We start from the raw sequence: 21,919 nt of genomic DNA on the forward strand, positions 1-21,919 counted from the left end.
GTTATTCCATCAAATTTGCGGTAAAGCTTGGGAAATCGTCTACCGAAACTGTCGGTATGATTAACCAGGCTTACGGGGAGTCAGCCATGTCCAGAAACATGATCTTTCGGTGGCACAAGATGTTCGTGGAGGGCAGAGAAGAGGTCGACGACGAGTCTTCGAGAGGTTCCCGATGATGCCTTCGCGGGAGCGTTCCAGGAATGGGAACGCCGCTGGAACAAGTGTATCGACTCACAAGGGTCCTATTTTGAGGAATATTAGCTTAAGATATGTAAAAGTGTAATACATTTTTTTTCCTGAGCTCAGGACACTTATTTTCCGGACGAACCCTGTAGTTAGGCGAAACGAGTTATGTCGAGAGATGTGGGAGCTTTTCGAGTGTGACCCCTGCAAAGGTCTCGCAGCTCTAAGAATGCACCCGATCATAGAAATTGGTCTACATGTGGCGTATAGTTGGGCGAAACGAGTTATTATCCATTCAAAATATGTTTACGACTACCTCTTCGAGAGATGTTGGAGCTTTTCGAGCGTGATCGCTGCAAAACGGGAGAGGATTCAACTAGGTGTGGCCGTATCTCTCAGGAGGAAAGTGACGAAATGTCCATGCTTTTCATCGCACTTTCAACCCACTTGGCAGCACAGTTCGCAAGGATAAGTTCAAGTCGCAAAGGCCCGGGAGTTAACTGAGTTTACCGCCGGTTAGGCCCACACCCTCTTCGTTCATATTTTCCACTGAAAATTGATGTGTTTGAGGAATTTCTTTACTCCTTCCTACTCAGTCAAAAAGCTATTTTGAAGCTTCTTTATTAACAGTATGGTTGTGAGGTACTTAAAAAAAAGCGAAGGTATTTTCCTTATGAGTACTTAATTTTGATAAACGTGATCTCTGTCGGTAAAACTATAACGACCTTACACCATTATTTGTGAACGCAGCACCGTTGGGGGGGGGGGGGGGAGGCGAGATCTACTGGACATTGGAATCCTGCAATCGCCATTATCAGTAAAACAGCGTCAAAGCCATTCAAACGAGTTCCATCAGATGGAAGCAAGGAAAGTTTAACGCTTGTATTTCAAGCATTTTTGCTTTGCCATCGATTTTATTCCAAATAATTTTCATTTCGTGGCGCTTGTGTCACAGTGGCATTATTAAATGTAAACTTGTGGGGGACAAACCGTCAACCAATAAATTTCGTCTTCCAGTTACCTAGAAGCGCAAAGAGACAAGTAGCAATGTTTTTTATCGATAATAATATACTCTTCTATTATAAAAATAGCATTTTCGTCATTATAGTTAGGTTTTTCGTACAGTGGGATTTTTTAAATTCTTTAATTATCTTTACTTTTTCTTTAGTATAGCTGTCGGTGAAAATGCGTTTAAATTCTACAATCTATTGGAAAATATCATAGGGTTGAAGTTCTCTTGAATGGATCATCGTATGAGAAGGGAGATGATTTTTTGAAACAATACGGTAATGGCGCCTTCCAATATGTCCGAGGACATCATCCGTAATTCGCTGAATCAGATCGATAATGGTAATGTGAACAAACTCTCTTGTTTTATAAGTTTCAATATGGTTTTAGGTATTACAATTTGAAAGTATTAGCCAAGAAGAAAATTTACCAAGAAAGTATAGGAAAGAAATTGGACTGCAAATAAGGTCGCTGTCGTGCCTTTCGGGTTAATATCTGTGGTTTTTGGTCGTGCATGTCTCTCATATGGGATTCAATGCAGATTAAAATGGAAATGTAGGAATTACCTAGGGATACTCTAGGGATTACCATCGTCCAGTTTTGGCGCAAATTTTTAAGCATATATAGGCAACGAAAATTATTGATTGATTCGATAATGCATAAACAATTTAAGACAAGAAAAAATGGCTATATTTATAGGTGACTTCAGACATTATGGCTGGACTTTGAAAATATTCAAAGGTCAATGAAGAGGGTTGTTTGCACAATTGATCTCCTTGAAGCAATGCAAATAAAATTACCAAATCTCTTTCTCTTTTTCAGGTGCTGTCGTGCACGATACAGTCATACATGATATATTCTTATTCGTGCGTTTGTACAGACTTCTTGGTTGTTGCCATCCTAATCGATACATCAAATATCTTCCTCGAGGAGATAAACTGTTTGCCTTTAAATTAGGTACATCTACTTTTCCCAGAGCTTACAGTTATTATTCAACAACGCAATACCAAATCTCACTAATAAGTATTTGATTACCAAAAATGCTGTCGTGGGAAAGAGAGACTTAAACATGTTTCAGTAAGAGACATATTCTCGCACAGCCTTACGGTTCACTTTACTTACAAGCAGAGTTGCCGAGAAAGTGAATTAAATCTGATCATTTCACCGCGACTCCTGATTTTCCACAACCCCTATGGTGGCGTTTAATAATTGAAAACCCTTCGTCTCAATATAAAAATTAGCATTACACTCTTGGGACTAGGGCTTTTTTAAAGCCTTTTGGAAACTGATTAGAACCTCCGCATTAATAACAGGTTGAGCCTTGAAACCATTTTATAGAATTCATTTGTCATCCTAAACGCTTTGATTTATTTTTTCAAACACATGCAACTTTTATTCAAATGTGTGAAAACCATGCGTGCTTTTTTCTTACTCAGAATCTCATCCACGGTATGTTACTGCGCGCGTCATGTTACTGCACCATGATTTTTTTACTTACTTTGCCAATTGCTGCTCGTCATAATTGTGAAAAAAAGACTGGATATGAAATTAAGGTGATCAAAGAGTACTTTATAACAAAAAGGGTTTCAAGAATAACTGGGTTTGTTTGCTGGGGAAAAGGTAAGTACGAACAGTATTACACAAGTAATCTGAATTAATGTGTAAAACAAATTTTATTTTTTGCTAGTCCTATGTGCCCTCAGACTAGTTCTATGTGCCGTTCAAATATTTCTTTTATTGCAAAAATTATTTTCCATTAAATAATAAATGCACATTTAATTCTTTGAGCGCAATATCTAAACTAATTATGCATGTATTTTTTCATGATTTAGACGAAATTGCCCTACTTGTCAAAGAACTTTCAAAATCTGGAATCCAGAGCTATTTCGTTGAAGTCCAAGAGAAAAGTGAAAATGCTCTGAGAGCACTGTCGAGATTGGGAGAAGTTCGAGAATGGCGGTCTCTCGGAATGCTAGTCGATACTACCTGCCATTATAGCAAAATGCTCCTCGACTTGGTAAGGACGTAAAATGTATTGATTGAATTTATAATCATTAAATAAATGACAATCATCAATTGTAACTATTTTCGGCTACCTGAAAATTCATTTTTCCAGGGTCTAAGAAAGGATTGGTGTTTTCTATCATTTTTAACTATCGAAGACCGATTGTACGACTATAATGAGCAACTAATAGAAAATCCATTTTTAAAGATAAATGAATCGACATAAGATCCGTATCATTTCACTCAGATGCAGTTCACTAGCAAATCAAAATCCTCGCGATAATTGTATTTTAACCGAAGGTGTATGGTATGGTATTTAATACGCTTACGTATCGTCTCTTATCTTTCGTCTGGGCCAAAACTTAAAATCGATATCCTCTTATTTGGATGGTCGGGGACTAACTGCTCGAAACAACAAATAGGCTAAATGTTTCAAGTTAGGTAATGATATTTTCTTCCGAGTTTTGAACAAATTCATTAAAATGGATTAATAACATTTAAGTGATTAAATGCAATTAATATATGGTGAATATCAGTTTCCAGATCACTTTATAAGAATTGCTTTCTGTTATTTTTCTCTTTTAGAAAAAGAAATCGGCGATAAAATTTCGGTTGAAACAGTAGATCCAGCGTGATTTGTGAACAAAGTCGCAGTAACTAGCTTTATTTATAAAATGCTTATTCTAATCACACAATATTAATCAAAATAAGCTCTTAATTAATTCTAATGAAATCACTAATAACACGGTGCATATATAATGAATCATATTTTAATGTCTGATCATATGTATGTGGTGCCTTTCCACGATTGCTACGAAGTAATAACATGTTTCAATTATTACACGGATTGGGATATACATTATGCTGAGGCTTTTTGGATGGGACATTTATAAGTTGAGAGGAGAAAGTTTTCTTGATTTGTAGTTCCTGGGCTAGAGTAGTGGCTCCCTGAAGAGCTGCGACGGATGGGACACGGCGGCCACGTTATTTCTGCCCAGCCTTTTAATTGACACCTATACAATAGCCCACAAGGGCGTGTGGTTGGCCCCAGCCATTTACATGCATAAATTGAGCTGCAGGTTCGTACAAAGACGCGTACATTTAAACACGTAAACATCTATAAAGATCATTGAACACTGGGCGTATTTGGCTAAAGTATTAAATTTTGCTTTTTAAATGAAAAATATTGGGGTTCTTGGGGTATTGAACATATACGCATCATTCAAGTAATGAGAGTAAGTGAATATTAACCAAGTGGCACTTGCCGTGTGACTGATTCTATCAGTCTATTACCAGTACCCGACAGGTATTTGTCTTGTTCTTTCTTCTTTTGTCGTGACTGTTAGCGCTGGGTAAAAAATTAAAGAACTACGTATTCCCCATGTATCGTAAATAATCCGTTATATTAATTTGAAATAATAAGGAAGGAACACGCTATAGTTCTTAAAAACACGAGATATTCCCAGAAATAGAAGTGTCTCTCCGGAGCTCAGCCTCACGAGAAATTTCGTACTTCGAAGCCTGGAGGGTGTCGTCAATACGGGCCCTCGACCCCTCGATCTTCGGAGATGGATACACTAGATCTACACTCTTCAGAGTGCTTTTCGAAACGACGGTTTTACTTCCGAACAGATTGGTCCAACGTGGATTCTTCTCGTCTTCTTTCAGGCATTCCAGTACAACGTATTTGATAGTATGCACTTCTGGCTGATTCTCCACGATCACCTGGCATTGATAAATGGGAATGAAAGGAAAGCGAACAAAACCGAGTACAATCTAGACCAGATTACCCTTAAGGAAATTAACCGGACGTTTTCAAATGTTCAGATGCTAATTAACAGTGAGGTTACTTTTGTAATCAAGAGGTAAGAGCTTATTTATTCAAACTGAAAACAATTGGCTATATAAGGAATTTTCTTTTATTTAGTTTCATTTGACTTCAACCTCAATTTATTTTTAAAATAAAAAGAATTACTTGGTGTCTTTTCTGTGTTAACATATACTTTTCAAATGTCTGTATCTCTTGTTATTGTACGGATTTATGCATTTTTGAAGAAGTTCTTATTATTATTATTTATAGAAAATCGACCTCTGGCTACCAACTACATTTTTTTGATATATATAGAGTCAGGATAAACGACTCTCTAATAGTGACACCTACATCCATAGAAAAAAATAATCCATTATTGGGTGTGCCCCAATGCCACACAAGGACAGCCCTTAGCAACCTTGTTGAGTCTGTGAATGAGGTAAGTTATTCACGTTATTCAGCAGCATGGCAAACTTAGCGTTGTTGCCGGCGATAGAGATTATACTTAATCACATAACTTATTAGTCGGACTATTTTGAGTAGACTGCATGGTAACAATTATGTGTATTCTCTTTCTGGCAGAGATACAAGTTAATTATTTAATAACTATCATATTTTCACCCATTATCTGCTGATCTTATGCTTTATTAAAGTAACCAATATTGTGCTTTATTTTGAAATAGATTTACATATTTACTTAAAGAGGCTGAGAGTTTGGGATTTTTCGCAAGCATTTTTTCCTGAAGTGGGCGGAAAATTGTAGAATTGGTCGATAAAATTGGAATATTGGGCGGGTGAAAGTGAATTGGAAAAAATAATTTCAAGTTAATGAATTCTAAGAAATTTGTTTCGTTCAGCGAAATTTGATTTAATCAATATGTCAAAATTTGGCTTTCAAACACTGTTCTGGTATATTTCTATTCCTCACAATGATAATGCAATTAGCGGAACTTAACAAAATGTCTTTGTCTTCACGTTCCAATAACTGATTACTTATTTTCGAAGAACTCATTTTTCCCAAGATATTATTCGTGCAAATTTATAAGAAAACCACAAATCAATGTCATATCATCCTTGCATTTATTTCCTTAAAGGTAATCTCGACCCAGACAAATGATACCAAATGTTTCATACTCAATTCGCCAAGGGATTTCCAGCCAACTAGTCTGCGTCGCAGCAACTTTCAAGGGTCCACGCTGATTGCGGGAACGGTCGTAAGTTGAGCCACGTAAGAAATACTCGCGTTCCCGATGAGCAGTTTGAAGTGAAGAAAAGTAGATCTATTTTAATTCCATGCACGCGAATTACGGTAGTTTGCGGTTTATGCTGCTCGAAAACACTCCCACTCTTCTCTTGCCAGAAAAAATGTCTCCAAAATGAACAATTTTAGTCCGAAAATTCAGTCAGTCGATGATTAAATTTGGTGCTAGTTTATATTTCAAGAGACAAATCTGTATTAATAACACTTCTACCCAGGCAAATTCTTCTAGGCCGTTCAATATGGCTGTTTATGAGCATTTTGATACGCATAATTTAATGTGGAAAATTAATGTTATGCTATTTTGTAAGCTTAATTTTCATTGTGTATGTGATATAAGCTCCGTGGATTTGACTAAGGTGAGAATCGTTGCAAGTTGAAACATGTTCAGTTCGCCTACGACAATTCGTAGGAAACTGACCGAGAGGAAAGAATGTATGTGGTCAAAGAGGAATTCATGATACAATTAACTTCTTAAAACATTATTTTGTTTTAGATAACAAAACCACAATTATTTACTGAAATGCATGACTTGAAATTGAAGCACATTGACACGTGGACAAAAATTAATTACATTATTGTGGAGCACATGTCGCTGGATCTGAATTTTAAGTGAGTAGTTACTATTTATAAATTTAATTTTGTTAGCATATCGTTTTTATGAGAAACGAAGTAAAAGCAACAATACTATTTTTATTCTCTACACGTATTCTAGGCTGATTTTGCAACAGTTTGATAACTGGGGATACCAAACTAATGGCTCTTTTGATGGTTTGGTTGGGGCATTACAACGACAAGAACTTGATCTTGGAGCAACGGGAATGCTTTTTAAAGAGGACAGATTGTTGGTCATGGACTATGTTGGAGAAACCTACAAGTTTAGGTAAATATTGTCAAATTATTATAAATCAATTAGTCATATGAACAACGCAGTAATAATTTGACAAGTATATGGAGTCGTACATCATTATTATTATTATTGGTATTAAGGTAAGTTTTGGATGGATCATCTTATAAAACGAAACATTTTCTTGCCTCCGCTAGCAAAACGCAATCTGACATCCGACCCCATTATAATTCCTTCTTCAATTCCGCCTCCTTTCTCCCTCTCTCTCTTCATAATGTACAATACGTCTTTATTTTGCCTACCTCTTCCTCGCTTCCCTAGCCTTCTCCCATCAGTCTATGCCTAGCCTATCATATCAATCTTCATCACTATATTGCCAACCCAAATGTTGTATCTATCTTTCCTGCCTTCTTTATATTTCTCCGAACAAACTACTCTCCTCTCCGCCTTTCCTCGTTTGTTTTCCTTTCTGTCAATTTCACCTTTTCCATCCTTTTCCATACCTACATTTCAAAAACCTCCAATATACGCTTATCGTCTTGCTTCAAAGGCCACGTAAAAACACACTCTCCATATCAAAGTTTTAAGGAGCCTTTTCTAAACATCCTTTTCCAACGTCCCTGTCATAACTTCTCTCCTCCTTTTGAAAATGTCTTCGCCTAATGTATACTTTTTTCTTACATACGTCCTTACTACTATGACCACCTTGGTCTAAAATACTTCCGAGATAGGGTAATTGTTCCCCCTGCTTTATTATGAACTCCTTTTTTAATATTGAACATAGCTTACATCTTTTTCGAAAACCGTATATTAATTGTTTTATTTGCATTTATTCTCATCCCATACCCATCGCACTAACTTCCTAATGGTCTTAGCAATCCTTGTAGCCCTCCTTGCAATCCTTGTAGGCTGACTGACAAAGTAAAGCTTGATCATCCGTAAACCCAACTGATTTCATCAATTCCCCACCGAATGTCAGTTCTATCTCCAGTTCTTTCTATGCCTCTTAAATTTCCTCCACATACATCGTCTGCCCCTAAATAAGTGGAATTAACTGGGAAAATATTATTGGAGATCAAAGTACAACTCACTAAAATTCTTCAAAATACCACCCTTGTGAATCGAGATATCGATGCCACTGCTTCTGCCAGTCTCAGTATGCTTCCTAGAATGCGTCGATGGGAACCTCTTTCAGACACCTCGTCGCATCATAATTGGCATGGCATTACGCGTACCTCTTGCTTTCCTGAACCAAAACTGAAATCATTCCGCAAGTAACCATTTTCCCTGCTCTTTATCTCTCTAATCGATGATACTGGGAACCACATTAGCTACTTGCAAAATCAAACTTATTTTTCTATAGACCTCACATATCCTTTGGATGGGAACTAACATTGATCTGACGAAATCTCCCGGCCAAATTCCACCGACATGAGTGAAACGAATCAGGCCATAAAATTTCTTCCTCCCACGTAATTCTAAACCTTCAAGTAATTTTGCAGGAATTTTGTCTACCTCCACGGCCTAATGCGACGCGCCCTCGTATGATTACAATTCCCTTAATGCTCTTTATATCTCGCCATCAAGTATGCCTGGACACCTGCTATCCTCATCTACGTCATATTCTCTTTCTATGCCTAAGCTTGATGGCCTATTATCTTTACCACTTAGGTCCTCTATATATTCTTTCTCCCTCTCTAGAATCTTATCTGGTTCAATTAACACTTTTCCTGACTTATTATTTACAAGGATTTTCCTCCTTTTTTCCTGTTAGTATTTTCCTTGATAGCGCTTTCCTTTGTTAACTTTACGCATCCTCGCACCGCTTCTTCCACCGCGATTCTTTTGCTCTATTAGTTTCCCGCCTCAGTTCATTATTTCATTCTTGCTACTTTCTGCTACCTGACTCTGTTTTTATATTGCTATACTTCATCCTCTCAACTATCATTCTAATTTATATCGTCTGGATTCTAAGTATGTAACCAATAACTTAGTTAAATTTCATAACACCTTTCGAGGTCCTCTATACATTCTTTCCCCCTCTGGAACCTTCTGCGGTTCTTTATTCTATATATACTATATAATAATAATATTTCATTTATCAACCCAAAACAATAGAACACTTTCTTGTGAAGCTTTTATTATCTTTTTTCCGCAATACTTGCAGCTTGACAACCCAGGAGAAAATGTAACGACGAGAGTTTTTTCGTGTATGAAGCTGTACGCGAGGGTGTAGATTAATAGAAATTTGTGAACATTGCCTGCGAAAAAATCACTTAAACGATATTTCAACCCAGATCTCCCGTTTTACTTTTTGGTGCGTCAACCAAGGAAAGGATCATGATCCGCTGCGGAAAAATCGTTTCGAAGGAAGAGAGCTTGACCGTTCTAAATGAGCATGCAAATTAATAGACACTACATTTTTTATCTACCATTTTAATCTATCCTAATGTCCAAAAATGTTTCAGACGGACATAAATTAGTGGGGCAAAATAAGATTTAAAAAACTTTTTCGTTCATCGCAATTAAGAATTTTTCTTATGATTAATTAACGGTATGGGGAGTTGTGGGATCTTCATTAGAGTACCATAGACTTGAAAATGTGAATATTTTTAAGTACCTTCAAAGGTGTTTATAATAGTCCTAACTTCGGACGGTTTCCGGGTCAACCGCAAAATTATTGAAAATAATTAGTTTGTAGTATTCGTATTTTGATTTAAATATTATGACATTACAGTTTGAAAGAAACAAGTTTTAAAGGGAATCATCCCTTTCGGTAAGTGATTTTGGGTAATGATCAAGGGGTCGCACAAGATTGCTTTCATGGCGCTTCCGAAGGTATGCTACCCCCCTAATGGAGCATATAGCATGCCTCAGTCATGATTTGAGCCTAGTAGCAGAGTAAATTGGACGAATTCTTTCACACCAAGATAAGTTAATTGATCTTCACCGTGAAAGTCTTCCTCAGCGTACCAACTATAAATAGTTTTCCGAGAAGAACTTCCCGATATCCTTCACCCGACCACCTGAGCCTGTTTTTATCTGACATAGCCGATTGGCGAAAGGAAATGAATGTTACCGTGAGAATGATCTTCATGCCTAGAAGGATTTTTCTAGCCCATGATGCCACCTGCGTCGCTTTTTCGTTAATGTGTTGTAAGATGATCTTTCATTCATTCAAGATTCATTGGCATGCATTGAAGTACCCCACTGCACATGCCTTTTAGGGACGTTACTTAATTGTAGGGTATGGGTACCTATCTGGGAAAATATTTATTTCATTTGACATGGAAACAATCAAGAAAGCGTCTTTTGAAAAGGGGGGTAGAGGGAAAACTAGGGAAGGTGCTGCGAAAGAACTCAAGACTTCAGATTATATGCACAGCAGCGGATGTACCTATTGACAAGACAATCGAATGAGGTCTAGTCGAATTTCGCCCCGGTTGAAATCGATCGTTATATTGCGGCTAACAAAATGAAAAAATATTTAAATTTAAAAATCTAATATATTTTTGCGGGCGAAAACTTGCTGGTAATACGTTGTGAGGCCAACTATAGAAAATTTGAGAAATAGGTTACCGATTCACTGCGGCTATTTAGAGTAGAAAGTTTATCAAACATTATCCACTGTGCCGAGTCTATCTTTATGTGAATAAGGATATCTTTCATTATTTATTTTTTAGGTGTTAAATATTTTAAATATTCCATATGGCAAACAATCAATGTGATATTTTAGTGATAAGTATATAAAATATGTTTGTTCTTTGAAAGGACCGTTCATTTTTTTGACTGGCAATTAGGGTATTCGACTTTCCTTGAATATAAATTGATATTTGATATTAATGTTGTATTTTTCATTATACCATATTCAAAGTCCTTTTGAGAGCCTGTTAACGCTTTATAAAACCTAATTGAGGCACTAAAAGAGTTAAGCCAACTAAACGTTGACTTTTAGAAAAGAAAAAATCCTGCCCTACTGATAACCTTTAAAGTTTATTAGATATTGTATTACTTTCTCTGGTGAAATATTAAAGCATAAAGAATGATATTAATTTTGAAAGAAACAAAATTAGGATAAATTAAAAATTTTTCCTACGTAAGCAGTCTATATTGTTCGTTCCTCCATCGATAAGATCCTAAATTCGCGCCCATTGATGGACCCGGATATTACCAGCCCATCTCATTTTATCTCTTGTTGCTTCGAGTTCCTAGAATAATTATAAATGTTAATCAATTAACAAAAGGCCCAGCCTCTGACTCAAAATAATAGAAGTATTATAGTTGTTGACGCGTAGTCAATACGTTCAATGATTGAGAGTTAATACATTCTTTGAATGACTTGAAAAAAATAAAAGAATTGTTTTCGGGACGATTATAAAATTCATTTATTTTTAAAAACGAAAACATATGCACGGATGCATAACAATAAAGTTTTCCGTAGGCACTGACTTTCCTAATATAACAGAGCATTCTACTAATAAGCTGTAGCTGTACCATCAATTGACTTTCCATGTGAAGCGGTCGTAGCTGCTCGTAGAAAATGTCTCCCCTCCAACGAAATAGTAATCCCCTTGTTATTTTTTTCTATCCTTACCAGGGCATCAATACTATTTAGGCAGCCATCTCTTGCAAGCATAACTAATATTTTCCTGCTACCGTTTAGTACCGGTGTTTGGCTGTGTGCTTTGTTGATGTTAGCCATCACAGTGGTGGCACTCACTCTAGAAATGAAAGTCGAAGGGAAGTATCAGCGAAAAAAGCGCAGAGGGAAGAGGAGAAAGTCCAAATCCAGGAAAGATGCTATCCATTTTGGTGAAGTTGTAATGATGGTAGTTGGCGCTGCTTGCCAGCAAGGTAAAGTGTTTTTTTCTTGGCATTAAAATTAGATAATAAAAATTTTAAAAACATAAACAAACTCCAAAATTAATTAGTTAAAAGTTGAATTCAATACCAAAATAATTACAGAGTTCACTTTGTCTTATCGTAAATATTACAGTTATGAGCAGTGTATGTCATCTATTACGTCAGAACTTTAAATATTTATGTGAATGCTAACTCAATCGCGCATGTGAAATATTTTGGACGGATACTTCCTAAGTCCCGGGTATGCATTAAAGTGCCATTATGCCATGTAGCTTAACGTTATAGCGGAAGCTTTTCTATTACTGGCATGGAAAAAATTGATCATTTTTAGCTTTTCCTGACATCAGTAGTCCCTGAACTCAATTAGGTTCCATTCACGTTCAAATAATACGAAAAACCGTAATTTCACAAATAATTTCTGCTTTTTTATTTTGAATCTTAGATACACTTATAATTCGAATATTGATGGTATCTGTGTGAATGCTTATTAATGTTCCTGGTTCATTTATTTAATGACATGAATGACTGTTTTCTCTAGGGTTTGACTCACCTCCTTCATCACTCTCGGCAAGGACAACGTTCTTGGCTCTCTGGCTGGCAAGCTTGTTCCTTTTCACTTCGTATGCAGCTAACGTGGTGGCTCTTTTACAAACGCCCTCCCATTTGGTCCAGTCCTTGGCAGACTTGCTGAAAGCGCCCTTGGAAGTAGGCATCGAAGATGCCATTTACAATCATGTGTATTTTAGGGTAATTGATTAGCGTAGTGCATAGGAAAGGGCTCAATAAACAGCGGTAGCACAACAATTAACTGTGAGATATTTTTTTCTTCATTCAGGAAACAACCGATCCATTGACTAGGGAGCTGTATCACAAAAAAATTGAGCCGAACCATGAGAGAGCGTACTACAATGCAATTGACGGCATGGGGAAGGTTAAGAAAGGACTATTTGCTTTCCAGGTAATTTATGATTAACATATTTACAATGTATTAATAGTTTGAAAATCGGTGGAGAACAAATAGATGGGTAAACTAAATTAAGGTGTGAAGGTCACTGTCTTTTAAAGTGTTTCTCTTAGAGAATGGACCAATATTCCCGCAGTTGTCGGAGCACCTTTAATCTCAATTTATAGCATCATTGAATAAAGTATGCGAAGTAGTTGATTGGTCAATTATTCTATTAAATTTTCTTCCGTGCTTTTTGTCCTGTAGAGAGACTCGTTTGGAAAAAGAGCAATTCATGAAGGAACGTTTTTAAATCCTCAAGGTACATATATAATGATTGTATTGCTGATGAATCGGAATAAATTTCATTTCTATAATCTGGATGATTAATTTTCGACTTGTAAACCAATTGTTGGTTTAACCAAGTTTAGCTTGATTTTACTCAGTAAATTACCATTATCTACGTACGAGTGGATTTATTCAATTAGGAGTCATTTAGCTGTTTCCTTGAAAAAATTTTATCCTTCAAAAATTTTGGTGGAATATTAATACTGTAAAATAGGATTATAATGAAATAAAAAATCAACAGCAGATAAATAAATTGTCAGAAATAAAATCGAAAACGTTTAAATAATTCATAATTGATTTTCAATCGAGGTTAATGATTCCGTTTCCGTATATATTTCATGCTGGTTAAATAGAAAATAAAACACGACGAAAGATAGACTTTCAAATATTATTTATTTGGATTACAGGTGGAACATGCCATTGGGTACAAAATAATCAGCGAAACATTTACAGAGGAGGAGAAGTGTGGTTTGGGAAACGTCCAGCTTCTTCGCATGCCTACGCTCGGATTACCAATAGTTCGAGACTCACCATACAAAGAGATTCTATCTCAGAAGTAAGTTACCCATTTGAAATTTTAATAATGCCTATCCATATGCGGGAGGAAAATTTTATTTTCATCTATCAAGACTACTTGGGTATCCTAAAGGGAAGACAACGATGTATGCATCGATACATTTGATTCATCGTTATATTTAAATTGTATGTCTATAACTATTTATCGATGTATTTTCTCATTTGTAATAGCGCAAGAACTATCGATGTAAATCTTTATGTACTATACGTCGATTAAACGTCAGCCGTTCAGAACAAGTACAACTACTAGTGTAATGCCCTTAGATAAGAAAATTAGTCATCCAAAATTGAAGGTTGTAGGGTCAAACTGGCCAAAACATAAGTCCGGTTTTTCCGGCGCAATACTTTGAATTTTTATTTGGTATTGCTATATCAAGAGAAAAAAAGGTTTTTAAATTTAAAAATGTAATCGGGTGAAACTGTTATATTGCCATATCAAACGGTGAATAGGCTAATATTTCCACGCGAAATACCCTGGTTCGATTCCAGCTGTCCCGCTGGAAAAGTCTGCAAATATTCCTAAAAGCAATAAAGATCAAACGCTAACTGGTCAAAAATTCCGTTATTTCTGCGTAAAATCTCATAAAGAGTTAATTATCGATAATCAGCATTTTCATAGCATCATTTAATTTCGTCATATCCCACCGAGTATCCAATTAATAGCGACGGCGTCCTCCCCTGCTTTATCAACCCAGCCTAACCGTGGTCTCCGCTCCGATATATCTCCCCGACACCATATATTAGCCAGAAAATGTTTCTTCTCCCTCTTAACAGTACGTCATGCGCCTTGTTTTATCGTGTCGTATAATTCGAAATCTGGTCGAGAATTTTTTCTCTTATTCTGATCGTCTTCGATACTTGAGCCTTTGAAATGCGCATTGAGTGGTTTTCGGGTAATATACCAAACCGCACAATTTTTTTACCATTGCGAAACTCACTGGAAGGCCTCATGATAGGGTAACCCTTATAAACATGGATTATAATATCTAAATTTAATGTAATGAGTTGAAAATATCTTTCGTCACAACTTTTGCAGTCAATTCACCTACAGTATGGAACTGGAAGAATGACGAATAAATCATCAGTCTCACTTTCATTCTTTTAAGATTGCGCCACCTACGGGAAGTGGGCGTCCTCGACAGAACCTGGAAGCAGTGGGTTCCGCAGAAATTGTTGCCCTGCATGAATTCCCACCACACGGCGTCGCGACAGTTCGTGAGCATCGGTCTGGAGGAGCTGCGCTCTTCCTTCTCCCTGCTGCAGGCTGGGGCCATCGCTGCCGTGTTCCTTTTAATCCTCGAGTGCCTCATTCATAGATACCCGATCTGGAGGAAAAGGCATTCAGGAATCATGAATTAAAAATGTATCTACTTAAATGAATACACAGTGAAATCAAACCAGCAGGAAAATAATAACTGTTTCTTGCTTTTCTTTAATTTAACATTCACTACATCCGTGGCGTCTTCACTAATTGCAGATAGGATGGAACACTATCCAGACTTCCCATCTCACATTAAAGTTCCATATAGCATCGATTGATAAAAATTCCTGATTTATTCACTCAATCGGTGTAATAATCGGTGCATTTGTCATTTCTCCTTTTTGCAAGCAATCGATGGAGATGATTCCTCATGCATCCCAAAAAACCGTAGCCATCACCTTGTCGGTCGATTTCATTGTCTTCTCCTTCTTCGGAGCCGGATCACCTTTAGACACCCAATATGCCGATTGTTATTTCGTCTTTATAGTGTAGTAGTGTACCCATATTTCGTTCACAGTTATGGATGAACGCAGAAACTCATTTGGGATGCGCTGGAATGCATCAAACCAGCCTCCGAATCGACCACACAATTGGATTTATTCTTCACTGAAAGCAAACATAATACTTATCTCAACGTTGGCCACGCAATTTTTCATGATAAACTGGAATACAAGGAAGCCATTTGGTGCTAAATAAGGGCTGTACGGAGGATGACTCATGAAGTCGACGTTTTGGCCGGTCAAATAGGTAGTTGTTTCAGCCGATCTGAGAGAGCTTGCATTGTCATGATGAAGAATGATCCTTCGTTGCAGCTTCGTTTTCCGTATTAACCAAGCACTTCTGGCAAAAAAATACTCCACCATTCCATCCACGTGTACCATTCAAAATCCACGGTTCTACGTTGCTCTAACGGTACGGTGTGTGGTTTTGATGTACCACAATTGAATTTCCTGAGCATTTATTTGCACCAATTGACACCAGCTTCTCTTTTTAAGATATTGTCAAATTATGCGGGATCCAATGCGAACAACTTTTTTCACAGCTAAATGTTCGTGCAATATCTTATTGATGCTCGTCATACTAATCTCCAAGGATGCCTCAACCTCACCGTAAGTCACACCACGATCTTCCTTCACTAGTTCTTGCACAGCATGAACGTTTTCTGACACAATTGATTTTGGACGACCTTCGTCGCAGAGCGAACGGCGGCCACGATGGCATTCGTTATACCAGCGTTTCAAAGTGGCAAAGGATGGGACTTCATCGCCAAAAGTATGTTGACCGATGCACTCCTGTCTTGATAATCCACGTCCAAAGTCGTAAATAATCATCGCACGAAAGTGCTCACGAGTTAACTCCATTTTTTCGCGGAGACACAATTTTCGAGTCACTGTAAACAACACAAGTTATGATTATACTATATAATAATCTGGAGAAAGTTAGCGTTAAAAGAATCAAGCTTTCAGATGAAAACGTCAGATGGCGCCTAAAAGACTCAGTGTTGTCAAGACTCATTATATACATAGCAACCCTCGCATAAAATATTTCAAATTAAATGGCTAATCATGGGCCTCTTTGACCTTTTTAGTCTGTTTTCTGTTGCTTCTATCAATGGGTACTTTTGTTTCACTCTGTTCAAAACTTCTTCAATGCTTGTTTGCCCAGGATATTTTCAATAGGCACCAGCACATTGAAAAATTCCAATTTTGTCTTCATTTTTTTCTAGGATGACCCAGCTTTCTACCTTGTACAATGCCAAAATCAATGAATAGTTTTACGTAAACTATTTCATGCCATTCTTGATTTCTTTACATTTTAACAGCTTGCTTTTGATATGAATTGATTGTTTGGCTCTATATATAGTTTTGAATAGAAATGTTTGTTTTTATTATGAATATCCTCGAGGCTAGGGAGCGAGTTTTCTCAGTGTTTATCTTAAGACTAAATTTCCAAATACTCTCCATATACCCTCATTCTTTTTAATTTCACTGTTTACTGCAATCTGTATATTATTATATTCACATTATTCCTTTTACATTTTACTATTTTCCTCATTATTACAAGAGATCTACCTTCAGTCCTTCAAGTCCTAGAGATGTGTGTGACCTGTGTACTCAATGTTGTCTTTTTTTCTGTATTTTACCTAATATGTATGCATTCTTTTGGGTCCCTATTTGAGTTCATTTTACTCTGTTTTATTTGATTAAAATTTATTAATGTATCTTTTGTAAAATTGTTGATTTTTTCATAAAAAATATACCATGAAAAATTAATAAACTATAGTAATGATCAATAATTGACACCATTGCGACCCATTCTATTCCTCAAATTAGATTGCTGCAGTAGACATTTCCTCACTTTATACTCACCAAACCTTTTTATTCAACATCTATCAAAAGACACACGAAACCCCGTCTCTCCCTTAGATAAAACATAAAATCCATGACGTACGCTATGCTTTCAGCCTGGTTGAAAAATTTACTGTTATTTTTCTCCATGTCTTCACATGTTGACATGAAGTTTTGCGATAGAAAGATAAATAAATCATAAGAAAAAAATGTGTGCAATAATCTTTCACAAACAGTCTTTGCATTGTTTTCTTCATTGATTCACGGGCATCAGCTGAGTGTCAGAAGAGAAGCTTCAACAACACTATTTTCTCCAGAGAAATTATTTTAAGGGAAATTCATTTGATAAACCTATCATTGACAGTTGATTTTACCAGATCATAGCAGGACCATAGAACCTTACCTTAATAGATTATTTCGTATGAAAATAGTTGTTGGTCTATATTTTCTCGTCTAAGAAGTCCATGCATTTAACCCTCTTCTCCACCGCACCCATTTATCCACAATTTTATACATGTTAATTTGCCATTCATTGTCATGTTAATTATTTTTACCTGATAAATATGCTTATCCTATTCATTTAAAAGTTACCACATACCATTTTTTCTGCTAATTGAACAGCTAATCACCATTGGCTAATATCATTTTTGGACCATATGAATGGGATAATGTTCATATATATATATATATATATATATATATATATATATATATATATATATACATATAAACCATAAACACAGTATTCAACCTGAAGATCGGTTAGGTAGGTGATGGTAGAGTTCACCCAGTACAAAGCCAGCCAGCATGTGAAATTCAAACATCAAGGTAGGGGGACCAGTTCCTTTCCCTGTGCCAGTTATGGTTTCCCAGGAACATCTGGTACCCAAAAAAATCACATAGCTTGGGTGGAGCTGCAGGTGCCCAGAGGGGCATGCCCAGCAATCGAACCTGGATCCTATGGTCAGGTATATGTACAATATATACAAGACTTCCGATTACTAATGAAACTCCAACTCCTAAAGTAAACACATTTACCAGTAGTGAGACTCCAGCTCCCTCACTCGTCATAATGGCAAGCAGAGTTACAAAATGTGGCATCGACTTTCTCCTTGGATCGCCAATACACAGAGGCATGCACCCCTTGACCCTTCTACACTGGCCACCTTTCCACCACCCAACACCCCCCCTCCCTACCTCCTCTCAACGTTATCACCTCGATATCCTAATAAAAGGCCGGTGCCTTTTACCCTGACTGTGGAAACTGCTGCCCCACCATCTCTTCCTCCCTCCCCTGGGCAATTCCCCTCCTTTCTCCACACACCTGAAGCCAAAGCAGACACTACAAGATACCTTTCTTCAGCAAGCAGAGAGGATAATGGCCAGTCGGCAGCAGACGTCCTAGCAAAGGTGGAGGGCGACCATAAATTCACCCAGTGGCTCAACAAAGTCGTATTATCCAGACGATATTTTTTAAAACCCCTTGGACCAGCCACATTCGTCTATTCCTCCTTTCCCTTCCCCCCTCCCACATTCCTTCACAGTATTTCCCTGTTATCCAACCATCCCATCCCCCACCATCGGGATTTTCCAACACTCCTATCCCACTCACCCTGATTGGTCCCTCTGCCCCCCCCTTTTTTGCCAGATACATGTACATGCCAACGTAAAACAAAAGCTTTGCTTGAAAATGGTGCAGTACACCGAAAGCAGTCAGTATAAAAGAATCTATGAAGTGAAATTTGCAAATGTTTTTCTCAATTTCTGTCATTTTCGAATGACTCCACATCACACCTTAACCTCCACTGTGCATTGGAAGAAGAGTAAACATATTTTGTGTCACTCACCGATATTTCAGAGCTAGTCCCTTCATCAGCAAAAGCTAATTTAAACTTCGATATGGAGCATGGTTTTGTATGGTGCGGAAACTTGGTCATTAAAGCAAGATGATAGCCATAAATTAGAGGCTTTTAAGAATGGGTATGGAGAAGGATGGAAAAGATGGTATTAACAGATAAGAAAAGCAAAGAAGGAAAAGCTAGGCATGATCATAGAGGAGAGGGCTTATTAGGAGAAATCCAAAGGAGACACGAAAGAGAGATAGATGTACAACATTTCGATTAAAACTGGAAAGTGACAGAAAAGAAAAATGTCTGTCAACCATGGAATGGGTAGAATTAGGATAGGCATGTTGGATGGAAGGAAGTATGCAGAATTGAAGATGGGCTTATTGCAGTGTCAGAGGTCAAGTTGTGCTTTTTCAGGAGAGGCGAGAAAATACATCACTGTTCTCTCATATTGTCCTTGTTCATCTAAAACCAACTATAACTGGTAGAATACTAATAAAAAGTTGTTTTGATTAGGTGAGCATGCATGTGTATATATACACAAATATGTGTATATTTTTATTATATTTCCACGGCTCTTACCTAAGCAGAAACATTTGAAGAAAATTTGAAATGTAAGAGCTCTTCATTTTGCCAAATTAGTTGGATATACATGAAATGGCCCTTCAGCATTTTCCCCACCTCACATTACTTTTAAATTTAGACATAGGCAGTCATTGAAATTATTGTAACATGGAAGGTGGTAAATCATTAAAAAGTTTGGAAAACACTCTATTTGACAAATATTTTATTAATCAATGTAACTGACAGAGGATTGAAAAAAAATCAAAACTCTTTGGCATGACAGGAAATATTACATTCAAATAGGCATGTTTACCACTAAACGGGCACCTGACTTAACATATTTATAAAAGAATTTTAACATCTGAAGTTTCAAAAACAGGTGGAGTGATATCATGACTTTTCAATTTAATACTGAAACTCCCTCATGGTGAAGCAACCAAGCCTTGACTTTATTCTTTTTTCCAAAGGCATATTTTCCCAGTTTGCCACTACTGGGTAAAACCCGATGGCATGGAACAACAATTTGAAAAGGATTGGCTGACATTGCTGACCCAACAGCTCGCGCAGCCCCTATATTGACGGAATATGCGTAAATTTGATTTTTTTAGATTAAGTCAGTTATTTCAATCCCAAATTACTCACCAGGGTTGTTTGCCACTTCCGCCAATTCTTTATATGAGATGGTTTTACCAGGCCCAACTTGTTGCGCCAGCATTACCCAAACTCTGCTTTGAAATTTATCTGTTTAAAAATTTGGGAAATATTAACTAATATACAATGGTTTGATCATGTTTACATAAATATAAATCGAATAACTATTACCTGTTGTTAGAACAGGGCACAACTTGGGCATTTGCAGTGTTGAAACCAAGCTGGGATCAATGAAATATAATGAAAGCCAATGAACACAATCACTTATAATAGGATGGCTTACTTCCAATTTCTTGGGGTCCATATCATGTTTTACAGTCGGACATTTCCTGTCAGATAAAATCTACACGGTTACGTATAAATTACAAGGAAAATATTGGCGAATCAACAGTATACGTACGTGATTAACTAATATCCCGGGGTATTAAACGTTTAATGAATATTGTTCGACACTTTCCCTTAAATATTTATTCTAGATAAGTGATAGTGATAAAAAGGAAGTCTTTTATGAACTTACCCCTTAACTTCGGCGAAATTTGAATCGTCTATCGTGTCACTTTGAGATATTGCATGAAGACCCCGCGTACACGACTTAATAACCATACTCCCAATTGGAGAGTTTATGTAAAATGACCTTAAATAGCAACTTGGGTGGTTGGGCATTGTTTTAATTAACAAATTTGCCAGTATATACACCTATAAGTAACCTTATTCATTTCAAAAGCACTACGTGACCACCTAATAGGCAGGTAAATCTGTGGCGGACTTGTAGAGTGTTGAATTCTTAGCTAACTAAACGTGATCCATACCGAGCTAGCCTGCGACTCCTTCCCGGCGGTAAACACTGTATGCTAAGGGTAACCCACTCCCATGTTAACACCTTCAACTCTGTTTTCTTTAGGAAACCCGCTCAAAGAGGAAGTTGCTTTACAGTGAAACTTCGACGTAATTAAATCATTGTTTAATAGATGTCGCTGGCATCATGTTACTGCGCCATGGCACACATTCCGTCACAATTTCGAATGTTGTAAACAGTGTTCCATGTGTTAAACTTTTTTCAATTATTTATAAAATTTTATCAACAAAACGAAGCCCCTAAATTAGTAAATAATTTGGGTGATGTTCACAGTAAAGATAAACATGTGCGTTGGCCTTTATATGTTACGTATATCATATAAACGATCAGGGAATATATTTCATCTAATGTTTTTTCAGCTAATGCATTCTACAATGTAAAATTTGAAATGCATGCATTGAATTAAGGAAATGATTGAATTCCTGATTATACGCGTTCCAAGGGGAGTCGTAGGTGATGTTGCCTCTTATACATCAGATAACCCGAGAAAATGTTAATCGGACCTCATTTAATCCCCCCTGACGATTAGATCACCATAATAGAATGAAGAAT

At 36.9% G+C, this 21,919-nt stretch overlaps 2 protein-coding genes across 5 annotated transcripts; one reads left to right on the forward strand and one right to left on the reverse strand.

The window, feature by feature from the left end:
• The first annotated feature begins 1,472 nt into the window (after positions 1-1,472).
• Positions 1,473-15,059, forward strand: LOC139698272 (ionotropic receptor 75a-like). The gene is made up of 12 exons (XM_071597148.1): positions 1,473-1,533; positions 3,024-3,208; positions 4,864-5,060; positions 6,604-6,622; positions 6,760-6,875; positions 6,979-7,146; positions 11,708-11,964; positions 12,512-12,720; positions 12,809-12,931; positions 13,672-13,820; positions 14,947-15,012; positions 15,053-15,059. The coding sequence occupies exons 1-12, from the start codon at positions 1,473-1,475 to the stop codon at positions 15,057-15,059; spliced, it is 1,557 nt and encodes a 518-aa protein (XP_071453249.1).
• agt (O-6-alkylguanine-DNA alkyltransferase) lies at positions 14,270-21,461 on the reverse strand. Of its 4 annotated transcripts, none has more exons than XM_071597152.1 (4): positions 21,029-21,461; positions 20,683-20,840; positions 20,503-20,601; positions 14,270-15,165 (listed from the first exon to the last, which is right to left on the reverse strand). In XM_071597152.1, exons 1-4 carry the CDS (start codon positions 21,172-21,174, stop codon positions 15,131-15,133), a joined length of 438 nt encoding a protein of 145 aa, XP_071453253.1. In that variant the 5' UTR covers positions 21,175-21,461; the 3' UTR covers positions 14,270-15,130. The 4 variants fall into 4 exon arrangements, with proteins under 4 accessions (XP_071453253.1, XP_071453252.1, XP_071453251.1 ...); XM_071597151.1 differs by lacking the exon at positions 14,270-15,165 and adding an exon at positions 20,067-20,430 and having other exon boundaries at positions 20,683-20,732; XM_071597150.1 differs by lacking the exon at positions 14,270-15,165 and adding an exon at positions 20,067-20,430.
• Between the last annotated feature and the right edge of the window lie 458 nt (positions 21,462-21,919).

The sequence above is a fragment of the Hetaerina americana genome, unplaced genomic scaffold (assembly GCF_022747635.1).
Source record: "Hetaerina americana unplaced genomic scaffold, ioHetAmer1.1.p SCAF_80, whole genome shotgun sequence".
Classification (NCBI taxonomy): domain Eukaryota; kingdom Metazoa; phylum Arthropoda; class Insecta; order Odonata; family Calopterygidae; genus Hetaerina; species Hetaerina americana.

Coding starts and splice junctions, on each gene's coding strand:
- LOC139698272 (XM_071597148.1), top strand. CDS start 1,473: ATGGCGCCTTCCAATATGTCCGAGGACATCATCCGTAATTCGCTGAAT. Junction 1,534..3,023: donor GCTGAATCAGATCGATAATG/GTAATGTGAACA, acceptor TTCATGATTTAG/ACGAAATTGCCCTACTTGTC. Junction 7,147..11,707: donor GGAGAAACCTACAAGTTTAG/GTAAATATTGTC, acceptor TATCCTTACCAG/GGCATCAATACTATTTAGGC.
- agt (XM_071597150.1), bottom strand. CDS start 21,174: ATGCCCAACCACCCAAGTTGCTATTTAAGGTCATTTTACATAAACTCT. Junction 20,841..21,028: donor AATTTCGCCGAAGTTAAGGG/GTAAGTTCATAA, acceptor TTTATCTGACAG/GAAATGTCCGACTGTAAAAC. Junction 20,602..20,682: donor GTGCCCTGTTCTAACAACAG/GTAATAGTTATT, acceptor ATTTTTAAACAG/ATAAATTTCAAAGCAGAGTT.